This window comes from Lottia gigantea, assembly GCF_000327385.1.
Source record: "Lottia gigantea unplaced genomic scaffold LOTGIsca_43, whole genome shotgun sequence".
In the NCBI taxonomy this organism is placed as follows: domain Eukaryota; kingdom Metazoa; phylum Mollusca; class Gastropoda; family Lottiidae; genus Lottia; species Lottia gigantea.
Genome location: NW_008709504.1, coordinates 407,819 through 433,364, shown reverse-complemented (window position 1 = coordinate 433,364; position 25,546 = coordinate 407,819). Strand labels below are relative to the sequence as shown.

General features: G+C 31.9%; 1 protein-coding gene across 1 annotated transcript; it reads right to left on the bottom strand.

The window, feature by feature from the left end:
• Window positions 1-2,882: 2,882 nt before the first annotated feature.
• On the bottom strand, window positions 2,883-23,569 carry LOTGIDRAFT_123182 (hypothetical protein; the record flags this gene model as incomplete). Its single annotated transcript, XM_009060525.1, has 16 exons — window positions 2,883-3,011; window positions 3,543-3,626; window positions 3,811-4,074; window positions 4,343-4,509; window positions 4,924-5,143; window positions 5,476-5,586; window positions 5,839-5,928; window positions 6,116-6,361; window positions 7,161-7,221; window positions 11,384-11,482; window positions 20,537-20,622; window positions 20,851-20,999; window positions 21,203-21,261; window positions 22,836-22,936; window positions 23,147-23,225; window positions 23,472-23,569. Coding segments are annotated over 16 exons (2,043 nt in total), but the record flags the coding sequence as incomplete, so codon positions are not given.
• Window positions 23,570-25,546: the final 1,977 nt, after the last annotated feature.

The following is a 25,546-nucleotide window of genomic DNA, read 5'->3' as shown; positions in this document are numbered from 1 at the left end:
AACCCTCATCAGGGCAGCTAGTTGAATATTTTGTGAAATATGGATCCATGAAAGCAGAAAGCGTAAAATTTTTCAAAACGTATTTTCCATCACCACATTTTACAAATTTACACCGTAACCATAGTTATTTTTACAAATTTACTCCGTAACCATAGTTATTTTTACAAATTTACTCCGTAACCATAGTTATTTTTACAAATTTACTCGTAACCATAGTTATTTTTACAAATTTACTCCGTAACCATAGTTATTTTTACAAATTTACTCCGTAACCATAGTTATTTTTACAAATTTACTCCGTAACCATAGTTATTTTACAAATTTACTCCGTAACCATAGTTATTTTACAAATTTACTCCGTAAGCATAGTTATTTTACAAATTTACTCTGTAACCATAGTTATTTTACAAATTTACTCCGTAACCATAGTTATTTTTTCAAAATTATAACTGTAACCATAGATTTTTTTCCAAATTTACACCATAACCATATTTAATTTTACAAATTTACTCCGTAACCATATTTAATTTTACAAATTTAACTCCGTAACCATATTTAATTTTACAAATTTACTCGTAACCATAGTTAATTTTACAAATTTACATCGTAACCATAGTTATTTTTTTAAAAATTATAACCGTAACCATAGTTATTTTTTTAAAAATTATAACCGTAACCATAGATTTTTTTCCAAATTTACGCCATAACCATAGTTATTTTTACAAATTTACGCCATAACAATAGTTATTTTTACAAATTTACACCGTAACCATAGTTATTTTTACAAATTTACACCGTAACCATAGTTAATTTGACAAATTTACACCGTAACCATAGTTAATTTTACAAATTTACACCAAAAAACAAAAAAAAATGGCATGCAGGAATAATGATATGATCAAGAGAAGCAAAGATATTCATATGCATATCAAAGTATGATTCAAAACATAAACACGGCCAGTCCATTTTATTATTAGATGGTGTAAATCATAATGAACACAGAACAAGGGTCCGTTAAACCCCAAAAAAATCTTACGATCAATTTCTTTGTAAATATTGTATTTCTCGATGTAAATTTTCACACTTACGACAAATTCTTATCATAAGATTTTTTTATGAAACTGGGCCTTGCTTGAACAGTTTACTACTTATTCTACCTAAAGATGAAATGGACTGGTCTTATTTATATGTGGATCGTTCCTGGATGTGCATGATCAGCTTTGTCTCACTATACCAAGCATGAGAGTAAATCAAAACCCAACATTCACTCGAAAACAAAAATCAAATTTACCAGAATTTTTTCGTTTTGGCAGGGGAGGGGGTGCTTTATCGTAGCCAGACATGTCAGGCGTGGGCGTGTAAAATTTTGAAGTGCGTAGTTCTTGATGTGCTTTGTGGTCAATCTGCTCGCTGGACAAAGATTGTGAAAGCCCTTTAGATAAAATAAATTATATTAAACAATTATATTTACAAAATAAAATCTAATGTATCTACACCATATTTTAAAATTCAAAAATTCTACTGATAAAATTATGATAAATAAAATACAAGAATATGAAAAATATTTTGTACAAAAAATGATTTAAATAATTTAAAAAATGAAATATATTTATAATAAATGAATTTTTGTCTAAAAACACAATGTTTATAATAATAGAAATATGATAAGAGTATAAAATACCTTTATGTGTATTAGTCTGGGGTGACGTACGGGTGTCAATTGATGGTTCACTAACTGTTCGCGGATGTGTTCGAGCCACACTCTGAAAAATAAAACCAATACTTACAGATCTTACAGATGTTTATTTGATATAAAGGTTTGTGAACATGACATCCCTTTCAGAGAGTGCACATAGTTTATGTTTATATTTATTCAAAAAATCTGACTCAGACTTAGACTTCTACTCTACAAGAAACCATTCACCAAGTCTAGAAAGATTGTCGTCTGCTTACCGTGGGGACATCTGCTGGTTCACAGTAGACATTTTCTTCTTCTTGTGACATGATATCACCAGATATTACTGACGAACGATTGCTGAAATTAACACAAATACAAAATGACCTGTGGGTCAGTTCCTACTTTTTGGGCTAATGAAGAAAAACAGTAGAAAATTTAACAAGGAAAATGTTTTTTTCTATTTTGCTTTCCAATTATATCGCTTGGCAACTAGTTTTACACTCTGTTGTTCAACATGTGATATAGGTTGGTTAGAACATGAACGAACTATCCAAATGAAATGAAAATTTTCGTCAGACTGTTTGGCACCTGAATGAGCCTATGGATATAATCCAAGTTATTTCATTATATGAAATTTGGCATCCTAAATCTCAGATCAAGTTTTTCAATTGTAAATTTGTAAGAGAAGTAAAATACCTTATGTAATCAAGTTAAAATATTCCACTGTTCTTCACTTGATCGAGACAAAAGTTAAGTAACATTCAATTTGTATCAGGAGTAAAATAAATGTCCTACCTGCTACTGGAATGTAAAGATATTGTGCTGGGAGTACTAGGTCTTGGAGAGCCATTTAATGGATGAATACTGTGTAACAGTCTACTAGGTCTCGGCGAACCCTAGAATTATAATAATAATAATAATAATAATACCGCCATGTAACAGTCTACTAGGTCTAGAATAAAAATATGACGGTTGGTCAAAAAGTCTAGGCCCACGTGATGAAACAAATAGGTGAGAAATCTGCATCACTGACAGGGGAAGAACTGGTTGCAAAATTGATAGGGAAGAGACTCCAGTTATGTCGACCAAAACCTAAATGGCTGAAGAATCAAATTGTTCAAGGTATTGTCTATGTCTGTGGGATTGAATGATGGACCTTCAAGTTACTTACTTACTGAGCTCATAAGAAAAGAAAATAGAATAATCAACTCACAGAATCTGTGATTCCTCGTCTCATGTTTTCAAACATTTCTAAAAGACTTTTATGTAGAGGTTGAATGGCTGGAGATGCAAGTCTACCATGGAGCTGTAACGCTTCATCTAATAAATTCACCTGGAAAATATTTTCACAAATTTTTAAGAAATGATTATTAGATTAAATAGCTTTCTTTTGTCCAAATTCAACTTCAAAATTTTCAAAAATTGAATACAGTATGCCCACAGCCCGGTCGCCAGGAATGAATTGGTGCTAGGGCTCAGATTTTGTACACAGAACATTTGAAGAATTAAAGGCCCAGAGAACTCATTTCTGTCAATTTTGAAAATGTATGTTTTTGATTTCGTACAAAGCCACTGTAAATTAATCAACCTCTGCTGAGCTGAAGAAGGCTTTGCTGGAGCTTAATTCTCACTTGCTGGGGCACAGCCCCTACGGTCCCCACCCTAACATCGGGGCTATATGCCCCTAAACACTCACTCACACATGTATCAGATTTTTGAGAGGCAAAGAAGAGGTATACATCGTATATGCAAGGGCATTATTATTGGCAAATATATGACATAGCACATATTAATTACGTTGAGACTTAACTGTTAAATTTTCTAATTCATCAAGGGCAATAACAAGGATTGATATATATATTACCTGTTGTATTAACTGTCCTCGTAACTCTTCTAAATGACGTAACTGATCAGGATGCTCGTTAGCAAACTCGTTAGTAAAAAACGCCTGGAATATTCATTAAGAATCAACAATTAATATTTGTTTTGAAAGATTTTTTTGCATTTCTCTGTTTGTTTCACAGACTTCTACTAAAAAAATTCACATCGAAAGATATCAAAACAAAATAGCTTGTACCTCACTTATTCATTTCAGAATTTTTTTTTTTTCAAAAAATCAAGCTGTGACCTACCTCCTGATATTTGGGGATGCCTCCACTGACTGTAGCACTTATTACTCCTTTCAATCTCATGGTTAAATTCTGGAGGTAATTATCTGGGTGGGTCTTACAACGGTCTATCAGGAACCGTAACTCTTTATTAACCTGTGTTATACTCTCTGTAGCTGTTTCTATTGGACTAATATGGACTACGCTAGCGTCTATCACTTCGTACCATCTTAATATACCTGGTAATTTATAACTGGTTTTTAACATCGTTCTTTCTAAGCATAATGTCTGTAAAAAATATATTGAAGAAGTGTTACAGGCATTGCACTTTGTAACTAAGGCAGTTTTTAAAAATTGACCGTTTGGATATGGAAAAAACATGAGAGATCTTTGGCTAGCAACTCAATTATTAATTGATCTTTCAAATAGCTAGTGTCTGCAACTAGACTTTTAACAAGCAACTCTTAATGAACCTTGATTCTAAATCATTGTGTTTCAGCTACTCTCTGTTAGAAAATCTTTAATTTCTGACACATTGTTTCAAATTTATTCCTACCTTAAATTCATTATTTTTATCTTTCTCTCCTTTATGGTAAGGTCGGTCGAACTGGAATGTATCAACTTCGTTTACGTTATAAAAATTACTGATTTCACTTGGTACATTTGCACCTTTAAACTCTGGTCTCGGATCAGCTATCGGTTTCACAATACAAATCTGAATATCTATAGATAATTAAGGATTGCAACAATGGCTCGTATAAAACTTAAAATTTAGGCTTGCTAACTTAGCTAATAATGACTATTTGACATAAAGGTTCATCAACTCAGCATCCCTTTCAGAGATTCAGAGAGTCCACATAGCTTATAATGTCAGTTTAAAGATAGTGGACCACAGCCATATACGCCCTTCACGGCATGCGGATGGTAAAAATGAAACATCCATTTTAAGTTTCATCAAAGTCGGTTGAAAACTAAGAGAGTAATAGCATATTCAAGATTTTGGGGCAAGGGCAATAACTCTGCTTCTAACGGTCGAAAAAAGCTCAAATACGAAGTTGATCTTTGTTTTATGAATATGTATACACATACTAAATTTCATTTGATTCCATCAAAAAATCTAGTTTTTAGAGCGTTTACAAGCAAATGTTGACGGACGGACAGGGTTGCCAACAATATACATCCACATAGAGAGATGTGGACGTATAAAAAGGATACATTGAGCATCTCCCTCTTTAATACTATCTTCGGGTGGACTGTTAGAACTTAATATCGTGGCGTTGGGGAATTCAGTCATTAACTGTTGCATGATGGTAGCTAATTTCAAACATTCGTCACCTCGATATACAAAAGCCTTGTTCTGAAATATTAAAATAAACTATGACTGATTTTCAAAAAACTCTACCGGTATATATTTTCATATTACTGACATATGTTTTGGATATACAATTCTCATCAGGAAGATTGGTTTTGAGATATTCAGACAGATTTTCCATTAACTAGAGCTCATCTCATGCTTATGAAACATGTTTCAGATATTCAATCCTCATCAGGAGGGTCAGCTTGGAAATTAGAGTCTGACAATTACATGTTTCAGATACACAATCCCCATCAGGAAGGTTAGTTTGAGACAGACAATTATTGTATACATGTATAAATAAAAAATCCACACAAATTAACATTCATACTCACCCTAACAAAAGGGGGAAAACTCTTGCCATAATAAGCCACTCTGTAATAACTTGGATCGCGTATCTTAGCTATACCTTCTAGAATATTCGTAAAGAACTGGGCTTGTTTTTGCTGAAAAAAAAATGGGGTAAACATCAAAGAGAATTATAGTAGTGTCAAAAATAGATCGGACGCATGAGTAAAGGCAATTTACAATATCATGTATATAATATATAATATATATAAGGTATTATAGACAACGTCAACACAATCTAAATTAATCATTCCAAGATAAAACAAAAGTAAAATAATTACGCATGAGGAAAGGCAATCAACACAATCTAAATTAATCATTCCAAGATAAAACAAAAGTAAAATAATTACCAAGATATCACTGAGTTTTTTATAATTAAATAGTCTTGTTTCATATAAAACAGCTAATTCTTTACATAACGGTATTCCATATTCCCATGCCTACAATAAATACATAACAAATTAATATATTCTTTAGAAATTATATAGAATTTATCTACAAGAAGAGGACGAGAGAAACTTGTTGAAACGTTGCATAAATTATTGTTTCACAAGAATGTGTTGATGAGTTGATTAGACAAATACTCCTGAAAACTCTGAGTGTTTTGGAAAGAATAATAAAGCTCACCTGTCCCTTATCAAAACAGTCGATAATTTCTAGATACAGTGTTTCTTTTCGTTCCCATTCTTCTTGACTAGGATACTTGGAATCGGCAGGGAAAACGTCATATTTCCAGTCTAGTATCTGTTGAGCGTATAACTGTAATGTTAGCCCCGCCTCTACGTAATTCTTGGCTCCGACGTGAAGTTCGTAAAGTTTGGTGATATATCTGATATACATCTCTTCTCTGTTGATATTCTTTTTATAAAAATTCTAAAATTAACAAAAAAATAAAAATTAACGTAAAGGGGCATTATAAATGTTAGATTTAACTTCTGATTCTGATTGGGCAATACCTTGTAGTATGAAATGAGGAAAACTTTACAAGGACAGGAGCATTAACCTACTGTTTGAAGACTTTAAACTGTCAAGGGATCTAAAATGTGCACAGTCTGTAGCAAATGAGACCTCAGTATATTCTCGCATCCCCAAAATTTTTTTCTAAAAAACCAAAAGAATAAAAACATCAATACATTTTTAACAAATAATCCGACTAAGAAAAGATGTCTGACTGAGTTATCTTTAACACAACAGACGTAATGTGAATGTTATCTGCCAAATTTCATGTTTTTGATACACGTTTTCTGAATGTAACCTCAATTAAATTGTTAACCTGAATTACACCTGCTCGAATTATCTGGCAGTCTGGCTACATTATCACTTCTGCATTCTTTCTTATGTAAACTAAACTCAAGATGATTTTAGAATTTGTTAAATCTAAAGTTCCAATGGTTTTTGATACTATCTTACTTTCCATCTGCTGGATTTAATATACTGTCTGTCTACCTTATCTCTTCTGCATTCTTTCTAACATATACTAAAACTTATTTTATTGTGTCTTGTGTCTCATCTCAAATCTGGATGATCTGTCTGCATTTTTCTTACTTTAAGAGGGAGTGAATTTTGTCTGAGTCCTGTCTCCAAATGTTCAACAAAATATTTCAATCTAATAATATTGTGAAGTCTTTCCACAAAAATTTCTCTCTGATGAGATGAAATAAAATAAACTTACAAGTATATTGAATGTACAGTGCATTCTCTTATCTCTGTTCTCTTCTCCATCTATAACTTGTCTAAAAATAGAACAGAATTGGGTCAGTCGTTAAAATGCATGTGCATCGACATAAAGAACATGCTTTACAATATCTTGCTAATAAGCTCTATTTTCATCAGTATTTCAATATATGAAATATTAGAAGTACCTGTATCCCTTGTGACTTTCCAGCATGTGTAACTATAGGAAAAGAATGTAACAAAAAACATGTCATTGATTAAAATGCACGTGCATCAGCCATATTTTCATTTTTTAGGTACACTTATTTAAAATTTTCCTTTCAACATAGCATGTAAAACACACTTTAACTTGTTACCATAAAGTCATACAGTTGTCTAATTTTTCTTGTAACTGAAAGCCAACATAAAGTCTTATCATCCAGTGAAACAAATAATTCAATGACTACATCCCTTTAACCTTATTTTTCTCTATCAACCACGATGTATTTTTAGAAATAATATCCAGTAATATAATTTATAATATCCTTGAAGAATGATCATGTTTTTTCCTTGGTAATTTGTTATTTTAGCTATAATATTACTACAGTGTTTATGTAATATTAGAACAGGAATATGTTCTATCAATTTCTTATAATCCATTCTTACTGAGGTGCCAAAATTCTTAACATTTGATACACATATGAGCTCCATACAACCTGATCAAAATGCAGATTTGTCTATCTGATTTAAATATATTTCATGTTTTTCTGCAGGTAACTCCACTAGTCGCGTATAATCTGATAAAATTCTGATCAAAATGCAGATTTAAATGTTTTGTTTATGTCTTTCTGTTCGTGAATCCACATGCCATCTATGATCTAACGAAATTGTAATTCAAAATTGGTTCTTGATCATAAAATAAATATTAAACCTAAGAAATGCTCTGAATAACATATTATCTTATAAAAAAAATAGATGATCAGGCGTTTCAAAACCCTTCACCAAAAACTATTTTATCCTAATCTATTAAAAACAAAAATTACCAAAAACTTCGCAAAATTATGAATTATAACTTAATGTTTAAACTTTAAAAAAAATAAACAAAATTCTAGAAAGTTGAAAAGATTATAATTATTATCAGATGGTACTAACTATAAATATTCTGAGAAAAAATTGGGGAAGTCTATGACAGCTGCGGGCATCAGTTTTGTAACTAGGGTATAATATACAGGAGACTTCCTGTTGGATGAAAGAACATGTAATACTTTCTCATTTCATCCCACATATCACCTGCCCATCTGGTGCACATTTTATTTTTAAATTCGATGAATTTATAACCTTATCATTAACATTCTTTATCCTTGAAATTCTAAAATAATTCGGTTCACCATTTTAGTTTCATTTTGTATATTATTCCATTTTTGTCATTGCTGAAACAGATCTTTATAGTTATATTCTTAGAATCTATAACCTAAACATGCAGATATCTTTTAAATTCTGTGGAATTTAGGTAAAATTTAGGTTTAGAAGAATTAGATCTTGTGCATTGTTAAAATAAACCATTTTAATTCAATATTCTTAAAATTTATAACCAAAATATGCAGTTATCATTAAAACTGTCGTATTTTGGCAGAATTTCTTCAAATTTTATTTCATAGAAAGCCAGATGGTTCTATTCCCAATGCTTTGCTGAATTTTATACCTAAACATACCTGATTTAAAATTTCTGCCGTATTTTGGTTCAGGAAAGGTCAGATTCTTAAAATTTATAACCAAGACATACAGTTATCATTAAAAATCTCCCCTATTTTGGTGTAAATTTTATTTCACAGATGGCCAGATGCTTCTATTCCTGTTGCATTGTTGAATTTTGTTTAATATTCTCAGAATTTATAACCCAAACATGCATAGTGTAAAATTCTGTCGTATTTTGGTTCAGGAAAGGTCAGATATATTTCATCTCATGCATTGTTGAATTAATTCAAAGATTGTAGAGATGAAAAGAATGTAAACATGGAGTATTAAATTTATAAACAAAATATCTGGGATGCGTTAGGCTTGGTGTAAATTTATCATGATCTTGCCATTGGCTTTTAAACATCCTGTCAAAGCTTCCTTGAGCGCCATATTAAAACAAAATACCAAAATTTCAAATTTCTTGCAGCTTGAAACTTTAGAAAAAAAATTGCAAATTTTCAGGTAATTTTTATTCTTTATAAATATGTAACTATATATTATTAGCTATGTAGACTCTCTGAAAGGGATGCTGCGTTGATAAACTCTGAAGGAAAACGTCATCTGGTGTTCTAGAAGAGTCAACAGACCCTTTAATTAAACAATTCAGATGCCACACAGTCAGTACCCTGCCATCATTTATGATCTTTAAAATATTATTACCACACTTATTTATTCTGTCAATAAAATGACTCCATGCTTTAAATTTTAGAGTAATATTTCAATTTTTTTATGTTTATCCACTCGATGAACCACAAAAGAACCGACTGAGACTGCGACTGATTCCAATTAATTTAATTGAAGGTTTACTCTTTATATTCACTTATTAAGTATGGCCTACCACCTAAACGCATGATCTATATGAAATAATATTATTAAGGCGAGACAAGTGCATCATTAGATTTTATTTCGTCCAATAAATGCCACTATGACAATAGCTCCAGTCTGTTCTTTCTGCGACTGATTCTAATCAGTTTAAGTGAAGGTAGTAAAATGATTTATTTTGATTGGTTCAGGTGAGCTGTCAATCAATGTATAATATCAATAGCTGTATATCTTATAATTGGTATGATAATGGTTTGATATCAGTAATAACTCCCTTATGATTGTTTATATATCTATCTTAATATCACTTGAAAGAGTTCAACCTGATCACATCTGACAGAGATTAACACCACTTGGCATTCTCTCAAAATAGTTGAACATTTTCATCTTCTGTCAATAATCCTTGGACAGTTATCTTTATTGGACAATATATAGATGAAATAAAATATTTTCATATCTCATATAATAAGATGCATTTTAATTTTCAAAAACACAATTTTACAATTAAAACTAAATTATTTTTCAAAGAATGATTATATTCAAATGAGCACCAAATGTGAGACCTACATGGAAAAATCAATAAATTCTAACAACAATCCCAGAAATCAATTTCTCATCCAGAGGAAACAAGAGGAAATGAAGCGTGTATTTTCAGGGGGGTGATACCAGATGGGAGAGATTATATCAGGGAGAGACAGGGATGGACCTAGAGAGATTAAAGAAAAATAATATTTAAGTAGAAACAGTTGGTTTACATTAAATACTTTAAGAGGATGATCTCTTCCACATTTTTAACAATTTCTTTCAGATAACTTTTTCTCGAATTTTCAATTTTTGTAACAGAAAAGTAGTCCTTCTACTATAATTTCATTAAATAACTTTTCAATCAAGTAAGAGTTTTACCATAACAATTTAAATAGCCTCTTGTTCTTTGAAATTTTGTATTTCTAGAAAAGGTTTTTAAGGTGCAAAGAAAGAAATCTTGTTCACTTCGTGTCCAAACCAATATCACCTGTATTTACTTCTTCTATTTTTACACACCACACCATACCTCATCTTTTTGCACTTAATACTTTTCTATTATCTTAGAGTGGTCAATCGATTTTGTACAAAGACTGAAAGGTGGGGGGTCTTTATTAGTAATATGAGGTTAAGCAATCTATATGAGGGGTAGGGGGCAATTACCTTTTTATTATCTGTAAAATGTTCAATTGGTTTTGTAAAAACTGTTGAGTAAGGGGTCTTTATTAGAAATTTGAGGTTAATTAAGCCAAATTATTATAAAACTGAAGGGTAGGGGGTCTTACAACAAATATTTTTGTATAATTTGAAGTTAAGTGATTTATTAAGGTAAGTAATAGATCTATTATAATTCCTGGAGGTTAGGCTATTACCACCCAGCAGGTCTACAGACCAAATAGTTGAAAATCAGCCAAATTTCACGACTCTGTGTTTATATTACACACAGTAAATTTCCGAATTTCACAGTTTTAACTATCTTATCTTATTTTAATATCACCTGTAATTAAGTAACTTATACCTCTTTATTTTGATGCAAAACACTTGTGGATATTTTAAATCATATCTACAGTTTTACACCTTTAATGATAGATGTTAACTAGCAGAGACTCCCCCACTCTGCAGCCCCCATCAATGGTATAGATATCATAAAACAAGTCTTACCTGTAGTCAAGTAGTCTATCCAATAAATCTGTCACCGAAAACACAAACTTCTTTCCTTCTTCCTGAATGGATGGTTCCGTCTGTACTTTCTCTAGGAGTCTGGAAAATAATTTCATCATCATGTTCATTTAGTTTCAAAATATTGCACGTCAAACAACAATATTCACTGGTCAGAATTTACATCCACCAACCACAACAGCTAAAACACAGCTGTGCCAGAGCAGCTCTACATCGAATTGTCAAACACAGAGTGGTCCTGTCATATGAAAACTGAATTGGCTGAAGCCTCTGTACAAATCGTGTATCACTGTCAGAGCAACTCTACGATCTTTCGCTATATTCCAATATCATCTATCATCTCCGTACATTTAAGTTAAAATAATTCTGAATAATTCAACACTGTTCAATCACACAATCAGTCTACAATTCACAGAAAAGAACACACATCTTCAAAAATGGTCACAGAAATCTTTTAAACATGTCCACAAGTTGAACAACCTTACTACAAGCTAAAATTGTAAATGACAATAGGAAAACATTGTATTACATACAGTTGACCTTTAAGATTGACCTTTATAATGCCCTGAGTATATTGCAGTAGGCACTGTTATTGCCCTAAGTATATTGCCTTTATCCCTGTTGGTTATTGCCCTGTGTATATTGCATTTATCCATGTTGGTTATTGCCCTGTGTATATTGCATTTATCCCTGTTGGTTATTGCCCTGTGTATATTGCAGATATGCCTGTAGGTAAATGCCCTGAATATGCTCCCTTTACTTTTAATTAATGGATTTGAGAAAAGTCCTCACTTAACCCCTAAATTAACACTTTCCATAGCAGGAAAATTATTAAAAAATTTATTTTGAAAGTCAGAAGCAAGCAATGATGCTTCCAAATATTAACGAAGATTTCTGGAGTTATATTAACACATCATGGTTAAAATCTGACACTTGTTTCTCTAGCTTGATTATTATACCATATATCGTTATTTTAAACACTTTCTCAAGATGGCTTCCTACAATTTCTACAATTCCATGTTCAGTTTGCTAAATGTTATATTACGTTATATTTCGAACCTTTTTCTTGTCAAAGAAAAGTTAGAAATACATAAGTAAAGATTATTGAACTAACCAACTGAATGTAAAGCTGTCTTGAAAACAGGCCCATAGCTATATATATTTTGGCCCCACCCTAAAAAATCTAAATGATGTTAAGTCGCTATAGCTGAGCCCACCTACAAAAAAATTGGCCCCACCTGAGACCCTGGCCTAGCTACGGGCCTGCTTGAAAATCAATTGTTTCATTTTACATTGCAGCAAAGCAAGGATTTTTAAATCTTTCAGCTTTAAAGTGTCAACATGCAGTGCAGTGACATTAGCCTACTATTTTTCAATTTTCATCTGCCGCTGTAAGCAAACCTGGCAAATCATGCTTATCAACATGGAAATAGTTTACAGAATGAAAAAAGTAAGGAACTACAACTTAAACCAAACAGAATGAATTGATACATTGTACATCTGGTTAACTTGTTGCAGAAATTCTTCAAATTCATCTCAATAAGTCACCAGACATCTTTCATCAATATTTATAAAATTATTACCACTTTTTCACGTTTTTCTGTATTTTTTGACATTTTTCTAGTAATCTGGTAATTTCAGAGGTTTTTCTGTAATTTTAGAAGAAAGACAGCCATTGTCAGCCAGTTTTCCTCACTGTTACAAATTTTCAAGATGTAAGAAATATCTGTATTGTTACACATTGTAAAGATATTTTTATAAATTAAACTTGTTGAAAGGCTGGGTTTATGTTTATGTAAGAATTTGTGTAAAATTTGATATTTTTGTAAATTTAAAACATGTTTATTTGGAAAGAAAATTACAAACCATACCAAAAACTCAAAATATTTTATTCTTTAACAATTCCATACAAACTGTAGCATATTTAAAGAGGTGAGAGGAGAGGCACCTATAATTTTTGGGCCCTCCCTAGACATTTTTCTTGATTTCTTGCATACAAGGCTAAGATTTTTGCAACCAGTAAGAGAACTCATGGAACAGGAGAAGAGCAAGAAACAAAACTAGAACAAAATAACGTGGAGATATCAACCATTTCAGATATTCAACAATTATCATAAACTATTAAATACATCATTTTCCATTTTCCAAAAAAATTCAAGATCTTCTACGGCATTATACAAATCATTGATCACATGAATTTTTCTTTCCTAAATTGCCTTTTAGCCATTTCTTAAGAAGACGAATTCTGAATCAATATTTCAGAAGAAAACTAAATTTAAGAGTATTCAGACATCTTGAACTTGGGGTATTTAGTAGAAAATAATTACAAATAAAGCAGAAAAATCAAGAAAATACTGAACAAAAATGAAAAGATCAATCAAGGATTCGCAAAGATTTTCAGCAAATTTTAAGGAGGGCAATTATCATATGAATGCAGACTAATTAGAGGGAATTTCGTAACAATCTCCACCGTGATTTATGAATCACACAATTTACCCCTAGGGAGGTCACATCAACAGTGTTTTTTTTCAAAATATTGACATTTTATGTGAAAAAAATGGTCATAACTTTGAAGTGAATTGATTAACATTAAAATATTTTACAGAATTTGTAAATTCGTTTGATTTGTTCAAAGGAAATTTTTACTTTTTAGTAATGAGTGTGTCTAACTAATTACTAATTAGGGACTTCATTTTGATGTTATTTCTCAGTATTTCAACATAAATTGAATCAAATTATTTCGTATTTCTTCTGTTATCTTCATTAGTTTAAGAATTCACACGTCTTAGTTTCCAACTATTTCTAACCCCTAGTTTCCAACTATTTCTAACCCCTAGTTTCCAACTATTTCTAACCCCTAGTTTCCAACTATTTCTAACCCCTAGTTTCCAACTATTTCTAACCCCTAGACGATTAAAACAGTCACACCCACCTGCACAATGTCAAGGTATTACTAACTCTATCTAGTCTAATACCTTGACTGCAAAAGCTACTACTCTTGTATCAAGGAAGTTTGTAAATGCAGCGATTTAATTGGATTGTATACCAGTGAATAGAGCCAATCAGAGGCATCAACAGAAAATATTTGAACTGAAGTCGTAATGTTTACAGGCTTTCTGTCGAGGGCTCTGATTGGCTGTATTCGCTAGCATACAATGCAATCAGTCATTACATTCTATAAAACAAAGTTCATAATAGCTTGACATCGTAAAGATATACGAATAGTGGCTATTACAGTCAAGGTAAATAAGGAAGTTCGTACTGGCTTGACATTGTGAAGATCATCCACAATTCATCAGAAATTCAAAGTGAGCAGACATTATAAACTATTAAACTATAAACTATAAACTAAAACCAGACAAATTATAGTTTAAACTCTCCTGTTTTAAAGGTTAATAATAATCATTGTGATAAATCTACCTTTCATACTCAGATACACCTAGACAAATTATCCACTTTCAAAATGGCAGATCTATTGTTGAAAAAATCAGCCACTTTTTAAACCACCCTATCCTCTTTTTTATGATAATTACTGATTTTGGTCGTATTAATGTCATCAACACCAGTGCCTTCAAGGCCACTCTAAACTCCTCCTAAACTCTACAGATTCGAAGCCAGTCCATTTTTTACATCCCCGCCCCCTGATATTTAATGATCCTGATAATCTTGGATGTTGCCTATTGTTCCTTAACTTTTAAGGGCCATCTCTCTTCTCTCAAATCTTTCTCCTGATACTACAGATTTCAATTCTGATTCTGGTCATCTTGATTTGACCAGTTGACAACTCCGATCCCTGATACTAAAGGACCAGCCCCTGTGTCGATCACCCCCATCTCCCCTAATACTTACTGATTCTGGTCATCTTGACTGGACCAGTTCCCATACGCAGGTGAACCTGCTTTCTTCAGCCACCAAACCATTTTGTCTGGTGGACTTGTTTTAAATTAGATCACATCGAAATATCCAAGTTTGAAAGAGCACAAACAGTTTTTGGTCCTCTTCAAAATTATTTCTTTTTGGAGAAAATGCCTGTCACAATGTGGAGATATTTTGTGTTTGGTGGATGTGGTTTAAAGTTTTTCACAGTGAAATATCCAAGTTCAAAAATATAATTCTTTTTTGAAGTAGCAAAATTTTTGGTCCTTTCAAATATTTATGGAAAAAATCAGTTGCAGCAAATGAAATCTTCTAAGACAATATACACTACTTCCATTGAACTGACAGTAAATATCAACTTTCAGAGATACTCAACTATTGTGAAATATTGTCTTTATTCTAATAATTGAAGAATAAAGGCAAACATGTAAATCCTATTACGTAGTATAATCCAATTACATTAAAATCCGTATTCCAGAACATCTCCTAATGCTTCCAGTTGATAATAGCATTTAATAATTCTTTTAAAAAGAATTACACTAATTCTAAAACATAGATTTTTAAGTTATGATTTTATTTGGTTTCAAATGTTAAAAGCCTGGAAGCTCTTCAAAAAAAGTTAAAAGAAATCTAGTAATAATCCTTTAAAACAATTTAAAATACTGATCATCCAAAACGAAGTTTTAATCTCTTTTTTTATCTCAAAACATCACCGAAATTAGACCAGTTTATCTCAAAACATCACCAAAATTAGACCAGTTATCAAACACAAACTCCATCCTTGATACTGGAAATCTCCAACAATGAATTTTTAATTCCTATAAATAATCCTAAATGTTATACTAATCTGTATTTTTATCTTAAAATATCACCGAAATTAGACCAGTTTATCTCATCCTTCATCCATTCAGAGTTAAAATTTAAAGTTCAGTGTGATAAGAGTAGAGCTATAGGATGTTTATACTCGCTACTGGTTGATATCCCTCTAAGAGTTGATATATCACCACTACAGTAGCCAGCCATCTCTAGTCAGATATCTCTAGAACTTCTGTGGTTAATATCAAACGACTCTATCAGTAATAGCCAGAGTTATAACACACCATGTGACTACACCACTAGTAGCAATAGCACACTGCCTTCAAAGATTTCAAGGATTCATTCACAATGCATCTTCACAATGTCAAGATATTTCAAAGACCAAGTGACTATACTGCCTGTAGCAATGTTAAACACACACACTGCTTGCAGGGCATTTACTCCTACTTTTACTCTCATTAAAGATTATCAATTGGACATTTTAAAGCTCATATCAGACATGACTGGTAATGCAATCAAATTAACAGTCTAGAAGAGCTTTATCATTATCTAGCAAAAGAACTGACTACATGTTTACAACAGTGTTGGTGGATTGCCTTGTGATTTGGGAGTTTTTGACAAGAAATATCATAGGAATCTATGGGTACAAATGATTAAAAGTGGTCATCCCAGTAGATCTAAAAGTCAGGCCCCAGCACTAAACCAGTAGATTGATCAACTCTAAACTATTATAAATTATTTTAAATGGAGCATGCAGACCTCACTTCCTGTCTGTAAATAACTTGAACAGATATGAAATAAATTGTATATGATAAATATTATAATCACCCCATTTCTAGAAATAGATCTGTCATTTTAACAGAGTGGTATTTTAAAGGGTTAGAGGAGCAAGAATTACGTAAGTATGAGAGCTCATATGATACAGTAAATACTGTTTTAGGTATAAAATCCTCATCAGGACAAATGGTTTGAATGCACGTTTAAATTCCAATAAACTGGGGAAATGGCAACAAATCAAAATTAAGGCCTTAAATTCAACTTTTCAATTTTACCTTATGACCTTTTCACACAGCATGAACAAGACAAATCGGCAGACATGAAATTTAACATACTCCAAGAGCCAACCTAGAAATATAATTCTATTCCAGATCTTATTTTTCCTAATGAGCATTGTCAAAATGATGAATGACCTTTCCCCCCTGCAGTCAATTTCGATATCATTAGTTCTTAATATAATTAGAGAAGGTCTAAGAGGAGCACCCTGCTGTACACCAGTACCATAGTGCTATATAGTCAAAGGAATTAATGACTGAAACTCCATGGTCTTTTTCTTATCTTCTTTTCCAGACTTCAGTTCTCAAAGAAATAAATTTTCAAAGAAATCGGAGACATGCTCCCTTGGTTCTTTGTAGTTCTGAGTTTTTTTTTTCGCAATTTTAGTTGTATGTAACCACAGAATCAGGACTGGACAGTAGCCAATCCTGGGTTCTTTTCAGTTCTGACTTCTAAAAGAAACCGTTCAAATATTCAAATTTGTTATTAAATCTACTAACTCGAGTTTAATAAACTCCTTTCATGACTCATAATTTCATGAATTTCTCGTAAATGTCAATATTCAGTATTTATCATTTACTCTATATTATTTATTCAGTTTAATTAATGAGGGAATTAATTAACAATAATTAACACATATACACATTATTTGATGTGTATATACTATATAGAGAATCATGTGCCCACACTTCCATAAAAACTAATACCATAGGGCAAAAAATTCTTTTAACAAAAAGAGTTGAAGTTTGAAAATTTAAAACATTACTGAAACAACAAAAACACCACAATTAAAGTCAAGTTTAAATGTGCAGAATACAGAGGTGAAATTATAAAAACAGTCTTGATGAAAGATCATGTAAAGTACATTACAATACAATGTAGAGGTCTTCATTTATCTGATAAAGTACCGAAATTGATATGCAACACCCTTCCATTTTATTCCTCATTTGACTCATTAACAGTCATGGGAGACTGATAACTGCATGTTTGAATCTCAGCATTTTGATATCTGCAAGTATCAATTCACTGACCCTAAACCCTTAATTAGAATAATAACCCTTAAAATAATAACAACCTCAGCCCTTAATTAGTTTTTTGACCTTTTAATTAATTTCCAATCCTTGAAGAACTGTGACCCCAAAACTCCTGGTATCACTGACCCCTGACCTTCTCCTAATCAGAGAGTTCACTAACTACTTAGCTCACATCAATAAAACCAATTTTACCTCATTTCACACTGCATGGCATAACTAATAGCCTGTACAAAAATGGTTTTATTCTTATTCCACAGGACATGGCAAGAACTATCTTTATTAACTCACTCAAAAAAATAAAGACTTGTGACCTTGGCCAGTGCTTCTATAAGAGAGTATCTTCTATAACACCCATCACTAAAAAAACAAGATCTTTCAAACTCGGACTTCAAATAATATACATGAATACACTGACGGACATCGGCAATTCTTGTCTACGGAAATGATTTAAAGTTAAAATAGTTTAAAGAAGGTAATTACTCTCTGATGTCAAGTAGAGGTGTTATATCGCGCGTTCTGTGAGTGCCAGCAAGCATGGCATGTAATATGTTAATAACACCTTCATTAAGACTTCAAAGATAACTTCTGTTGTAGATAAAACAGTTGTTCTTGAAAAAAATGTTTTCATTTCTATGTTTTCTGCCGTCCTGGCTAATATTACAATACAAGTAAAATACGATAATTAGATCTTCATTAAAACTTCAAAGATAATGTCTAAAATGTTAAGACTAGTCTTACTTCAGTTTTAGAGTTTTTAAATTCTATGCTGTATCAATAGAAATTTCTCCTTTTCTTAAAAAAGTCGGTGTTCTTGAAAAACTTGTTTTGTTTCCCTTCATTCCATAATAAGAGTTTATATAATGTAACTAAGTCAAAATTTGTCTTAAAATCTATTTTATATGGCCATTTGGTCATGACTGGCAAATACAGTCATATCAGCACTCCTTGGTGTAAACTCAAATTTTAAATTTGACCTCCCCTTAGATTAAGAAAGGCTTTTACTGTCATAGTAGTTGTATACACAAATAGTTGTTTTTGTTTATCCAGTTCCACATCTCTATTTCCTGCTGTTGATAATTTTACCATTCTGACTCAACCTGGTTTCAGTCTCAGTCAGTTTAAATCTTAAAACCAGTGCCAAGCAAGCCTGGAATTCCACTCTGGTACTGTTTGTCTGAGAGAGGTCATGTTTACAGTAAAAATAAACAGTGAATTCAGTACCACCCTCTAAACATAATTAAATAATAAACCTTGGAATTTAACAAGTGGTCTCTGCTATATTTTGGATTTTTTTTGGTTACAAAAAAGTCAAAAAAGTCGAAGGAGAATCTATCATGTACCTATCTTAATCATAATTCAATAGGAATCATACATGAATAAATGGTCAAGCAAAGTGTCCCCAGAAGAAGTAAGGTCTCTGATATTTTTTTGTTTAAAATTCTAAAGATAATATAATGAATGACCAAGCAAAGTGTCCACAGAAAATAGTAAGCACTTTGCATTCAGGGAACTGCACAAAGTTTGAAAAGAGAAGGAAAATTCATTAGGAATCATGAATACATGAATAAATGGCAAAGCCAAGTGTCCATAACATATTAATTGCTTTGCATTCAGAGAACTACGCCAAGTTTGAAAAGAGAAGGAAATATATATACACCTAAATTAGCTATAGCAACTATTGACACCTACATCACTTTAACTTGTTAATATAGTTAAATAATTTACATAGAAATTCCACAATTTTAAAATAAAAACAGCCCAGGGGTATGAGATAGTTGATTTATTAGTTTAAACACCAACATAGAAAGAGATATCACTTTAATTCACTCCATGTTACATTTACCACAATATTATTCTAATTTCACTAATTAGATAATTAGGCCAATACTTAATTAACTCAATCTCTTGACTGTTTATAAATATTTATGTATTTTTTTGTTGAATATTTACCATAAAATGTTATATATCATACAATTTAGACTAAAATAACAAGGAGAAACCAACATTTATCTTTTTAAATCATAGATCATAAACTGAAAACCACACTTCAAAATGGTACATAATTTGATTAAAATGAAAACGTTTTGTGTTTCAAGTTTTTTTTGTGAGTGACTCCACAAGACATTCTGGGAGTATCTAGGAGAGACACTAGCTCGCTAACCTGAAGGTCCAGGGTTCAAACCCTGCAATGGTCGAGATAATACCTTCGGATTTTTCAACCCGGTTTCCCAGTGTCAGTGACACTGTAAGAGGTAAGAGGGGCTAACATGGAAAAAGCGTCTAGTTGTTCAGATTGGATCTGAAGAAATTAATATGAAAGAATAAAAATACTGGAAGGATATTAAAACAAACTTACATGGTTTTAAAGAGAAGTCTAAATTCATGGTCACCATAGTTTGATGTCATTAATTCATCCAATCTCTCTATCATCTCACACTCAACCTGTATGGAATGAATGAATGGATGAATGAATGCAAAAAAGAAATAAATAAATAAATAAATAAATAAATAAATAAAGGAATAAATAAATAAATATGCAGTTACTAACTTTATCATGATGTCATCGATTTTAACTCCACATAAGAAACTTTTCACCCTATGTTTTTTTTCATTTCTAGGGTAACTGTTTTCATAACTTGAATTTGATCAAAATAGCTAAATATTACCCACCTTATTAAAATTTCCCGATATTTTCTGTTCACAGATCATCATATCGAAAAACATGGGTAGTGTGGCTTTCCGTAATTCTCTCTCTGGTACTAGGGTGATCTCCAGGAACGATCCAATAATACTCGGAATAAATGCCTTCTGATGCTCTCCTGAAATTAATTATTCAAATTTATATATAGAAAAAAAAATATTACAAGCTTGCCCAGTATGGGCGTCAAGCCAAAAGTTAAGTAATAAATTCATTGAATGAGTCTGTACACTTCAAATTCCACTGTCACTGTCCATATCACCTATACATATACATTATCAATATCCACGTAAACAGGCACCTGTTAATTAATAATAGACCTACCTAAAGCATTCCATAAATTCTGTGTTTTAAATCCTAGTAACACTCTCATATCACCATACCTATAGCATAGATATAATAAAAATATTAAATATAGCTAGGGTAAGGGGAGGGCTGATTTGTCCCTATTTTACTACCCCTGGGGCCGTCTGACTATACGTTATATAACATCACATCTTCATTAGTTTAGTCATAATCTGATTAAAAGCAGTAAGATGTTTAATTATTATTCAGTAATTAAAGAGTAATTAATATGATGATGATGTCATTATTACACTGGACTTTACATCCCTTTCAGACGGCTGTAGTGGAACAGAATGTGGACTCTACAAATGGACGTACAAATAAGGTAATAATAAATGCTTAATAAAAAATTTGTACAAGCAAGACAATTCCTCATGAAAATCTTGTCCAAAGAATGCTAAAATCAAGAGTAAAAGTTGTATAGTAGAGGACTCCACAAAAGAGAAGTACCATCAGGAGTTTCGAAAAGGGTAGTGTTGAAACAGTTAATCAGTTAACCGATTTCGGGTAGTATTTGACGGGTAACCAGGTCTGATTTGAGATGATCAGTTAACCGTCAATTTTATAGCAAGTAAAAAGAGAGCAATTTTGACAGAAATTTCGTCACTGTATGAGTCTTTAAGTTGTTTTCTTTACTAAATAAACATCTTTATTGATTGAATAATTGAGATTAATAAATCAAGATAGGGTATCAATTATAAAAACACTAACGAGTTGCGAGAATTGTGGTCAAGATCATCAAGCCTCTTTTTTGATATAAAAATAGTCACGATAGTCATAGTTTGTCAACAGTCGCCGTGTGCACCGTAATGTTAATTGGGTTAAACAAATAAGCACTGGGTACGAGTTGCTTAGAATAAAACAGTTATAAAGATCGTATTACTTTTTATTAACTCTCCTCTAATTGGTTGTTTGTTTCTTCTCGCCTGTCAATCAGCTTCAAACTTACTAATATTCATTGATACAATAGTTTTATACCAGTTGTGGAACCAGTACACTGATTCGTGGTGACTTCAATGAGATACACTCATTACACTGACCCCACAACTGGTATAAAAACCTTTGATCTGTTAGAGACTGTAGCAATGATTGACAATGGCGCCAGTCCATATGAACTCTGTCAGGCCCGCTCGTAATCTTACATTGAAGCAGACGCTTCAATAGGTTGTTTGGTATCTGTCAATTTATAGCTACAATTCGCAGGGAACTAGCCAAAATCTTCCTGGGTACTCATTTACACTTACTCTAGTTTAGATAACGGTGAGTTACGGCCGCAAATGCGGTTTTTGACTCCTTTTATAATCTTTAGTAATTAACCGGGTAACAAACTGTTATTGCCAACGATTACCTGATTCGTAAAATTCACTAACCGTTTCAACACTAGAAAAGAGTAAGCATGGTCTGCTTCGCACCCACCATTCTCAAAACTGACGTCTTTTTGCATTTAATATATATCCATTTCTATGAACACAAGTGGCAAAAGTAAAAAATTAGATGCCATACTTTTCTTTGATGGCAAACAAATGACAGACAGACGAACATGGGTGTCAATAATATTTGTCCTGGTAGGCATGTGGGCACATAAAATACATAGTTAACAATATAATCTTACTTGTCTTTGACAGCATTTTTCTTGGCCTCAGTAAAAGTATGTAATTGTAAACTAGGTTGAGTTATAAACGCCACAGATAAATCAAAATAGTTATCCCATATCTAAAATAAAATAAAAAAAAATCAAATATTATTAGTTTCATGATCAATACTTTTGTATGAATATGCCTGATGATGACAATGTAAAATATAGAAAGGTTGTAGAATAAAACCCAGGAGTAGTAGTATACAGTGTGTTCAGTTATTTAATGTGATCTCTACCTGTACATTATAACAGCAATGCTACTGATGTTAAAAAATAAAAGAACTTACAGATTTATCGAAGGACTCTCTGGTAAGAAAATGATCTGTTAAAGACTGAGTTAAATACTGTATAGCTGTTAATATAGCACTGAAAAAATATAAAACACAACTAGTTATTATAGTCTCAAGGATATAAAATCCAGTGACCTTCAGACAGAACAAAGCCAGTTTTCAAGACTGGTAAAGGTCAAGATAGGAGTTGTCAACCAATTTATACCATTTCAGTGATGCAGAAACATTTAACTCCATTGCCCACTTCTTAATGCTGCCATCCTATTCAAATCTTACTCCACTGCACAATGCATGATGTAAACAGAAAGATTTTTCTACTTACTGATTGGTTGTCAATCTCATGGTTGACCAATCAGGTGGGAATACATCTCTTCTGATTAGATCGCGAAACACCAGAAATATACGGTTCAAAAAATCCTGAAAAAAATTCAATAATCATTTATATCTTATTAATATATATTACCATAAGAAGTGAATATTCTGCAAGTATATATTGTCAGTGAGTTGGATTGTGTATTTAAATTAATATTTAGTATCTACCTTGAGTGGTTGACCTTTATGATAAGCTGCTAGTAGAGCCTGATAATGGCTGTCTTCCATGATGTTTAACAATTCTATTAAACTAGAGATCAGTATGCCCTGTTAAATAAAAGCATATTCCATCAATAAGTTGCTGAGAAATGAGGAAGGACAATGAGAGAAATTATAGTGACAATAGAATACTCTTTTTTCAACCTCCAAATGTAGAGAGCGCAGTCTGTAGCTCCAATGGTCCTGTAATCTGGTAATATTATTCATAACTTGGCAAAAGCCAAACCAATCTGCAAAGACATAAATTCTTCAAAGTGCCTCTTAAAAATCTACGTACCCCTATCTCTATTCTACGATTAGCCTCCATTTTTAACAAAGATTCAATAATAACATCGAATAAGGCCAATACAACTTGATTGATATCATCATTGGTTTTACTCTTCTGGAAATATAAAACATGGCAGATGTTGAAAGATTTCAGGCAAAACTGTGTTATTTTGAAGGATCCCATTCTGCAAATGATTTGATTTTGTTCTGAAGACATCTGGGCATCTAAAAAGTATGCCTTCAAACTTCTGAAAAGCAAAAAATTTTCCTTTAAAATCTGTTGGCATCCATGCAACCATGCCTTCATACTTCTGAGAAGCTGATAAATTTTTCTGTCCTTTTCTTACCTTTTTTAAAAGGAATATTTTATCGAGTAAATCTCCCAGGGTTTCTGATGTGACCTTTAAACATCCTCGCTGTATCAGACATTTTTTAATATGAGCCAGACAGAGTGGCAAGAGTAGGCTTCGAGATTCTGAAAATGTACACAAGCAATTTATACTGATGAAGTAAAAGAAATCAAATGTACTTTAATGTCCAACTTTTCTGTATCTTTTTGGACTAATGAAATAAATTCCTACTTTTCTACTGGAGTTTAATGAAGCCATGCAGTGTCTAATCAGGCAAATTTTGACAGGGCAGTATCAAGCATACTCTTTATCTTGTTGGATCTTTAACGTGCAAAGGCTGTAGTGAAGGTCTTAGAAATTAATACACAAATTAATAGTACTACAAAAGTTGTTGAATGACATAACCAGAAATGATGTCATGATTCAGACACCCTAACAAACTGATCTACAGTCTGCCTTGCCAATACAATGTTGAAATATTAGAAAATGAGTTCAAACTTACCTGTATCCTCAAATAGTTCAGAATTGATGGTATTTTTAATAATCGCTGTCTTGGCCTTGACAACGTCTTTATTTGAGTCCCTAGCAACGCGATTTAAAACACTAACAACTAACTCTGATAATTCTTTTTTACTCATCACAGACAGGAGTGGTTCGTACGTTTTATGTAGTTCAGTTAGTAAGATCACCTGGAATGAAAGAATGAATAAATGATTAAAGGATGAATGAATGAATGATTAAAGGATGAATAAATGAATGATTAAAGGATGAATAAATGAATGATTATAGGATGAATAAATGAATGATTAAGGGATGAATAAATGAATGATTATAGGATGAATAAATGAATGATTAAAGGACAAATAAATGAATGATTAAAGGATGAATAAATGAATGATTAAAGGATGAATAAATGAATGATTAAAGGATGAATAAATGAATGATTAAAGGATGAATAAATGAATGATTAAAGGATGAATAAATGAATGATTATAGGATGAATAAATGAATGATTAAAGGATGAATAAATGAAAGATTAAAGGATGAATAAATGGATGATTAAAGGATGAATAAATGAATGATTAAAGGATGAATAAATGAATGATTAAAGGATGAATAAATGAATGATTAAAGGATGAAAAATGAAAAAACAAACTTAACTTTAGAATAAAATTAAACCATAAACATT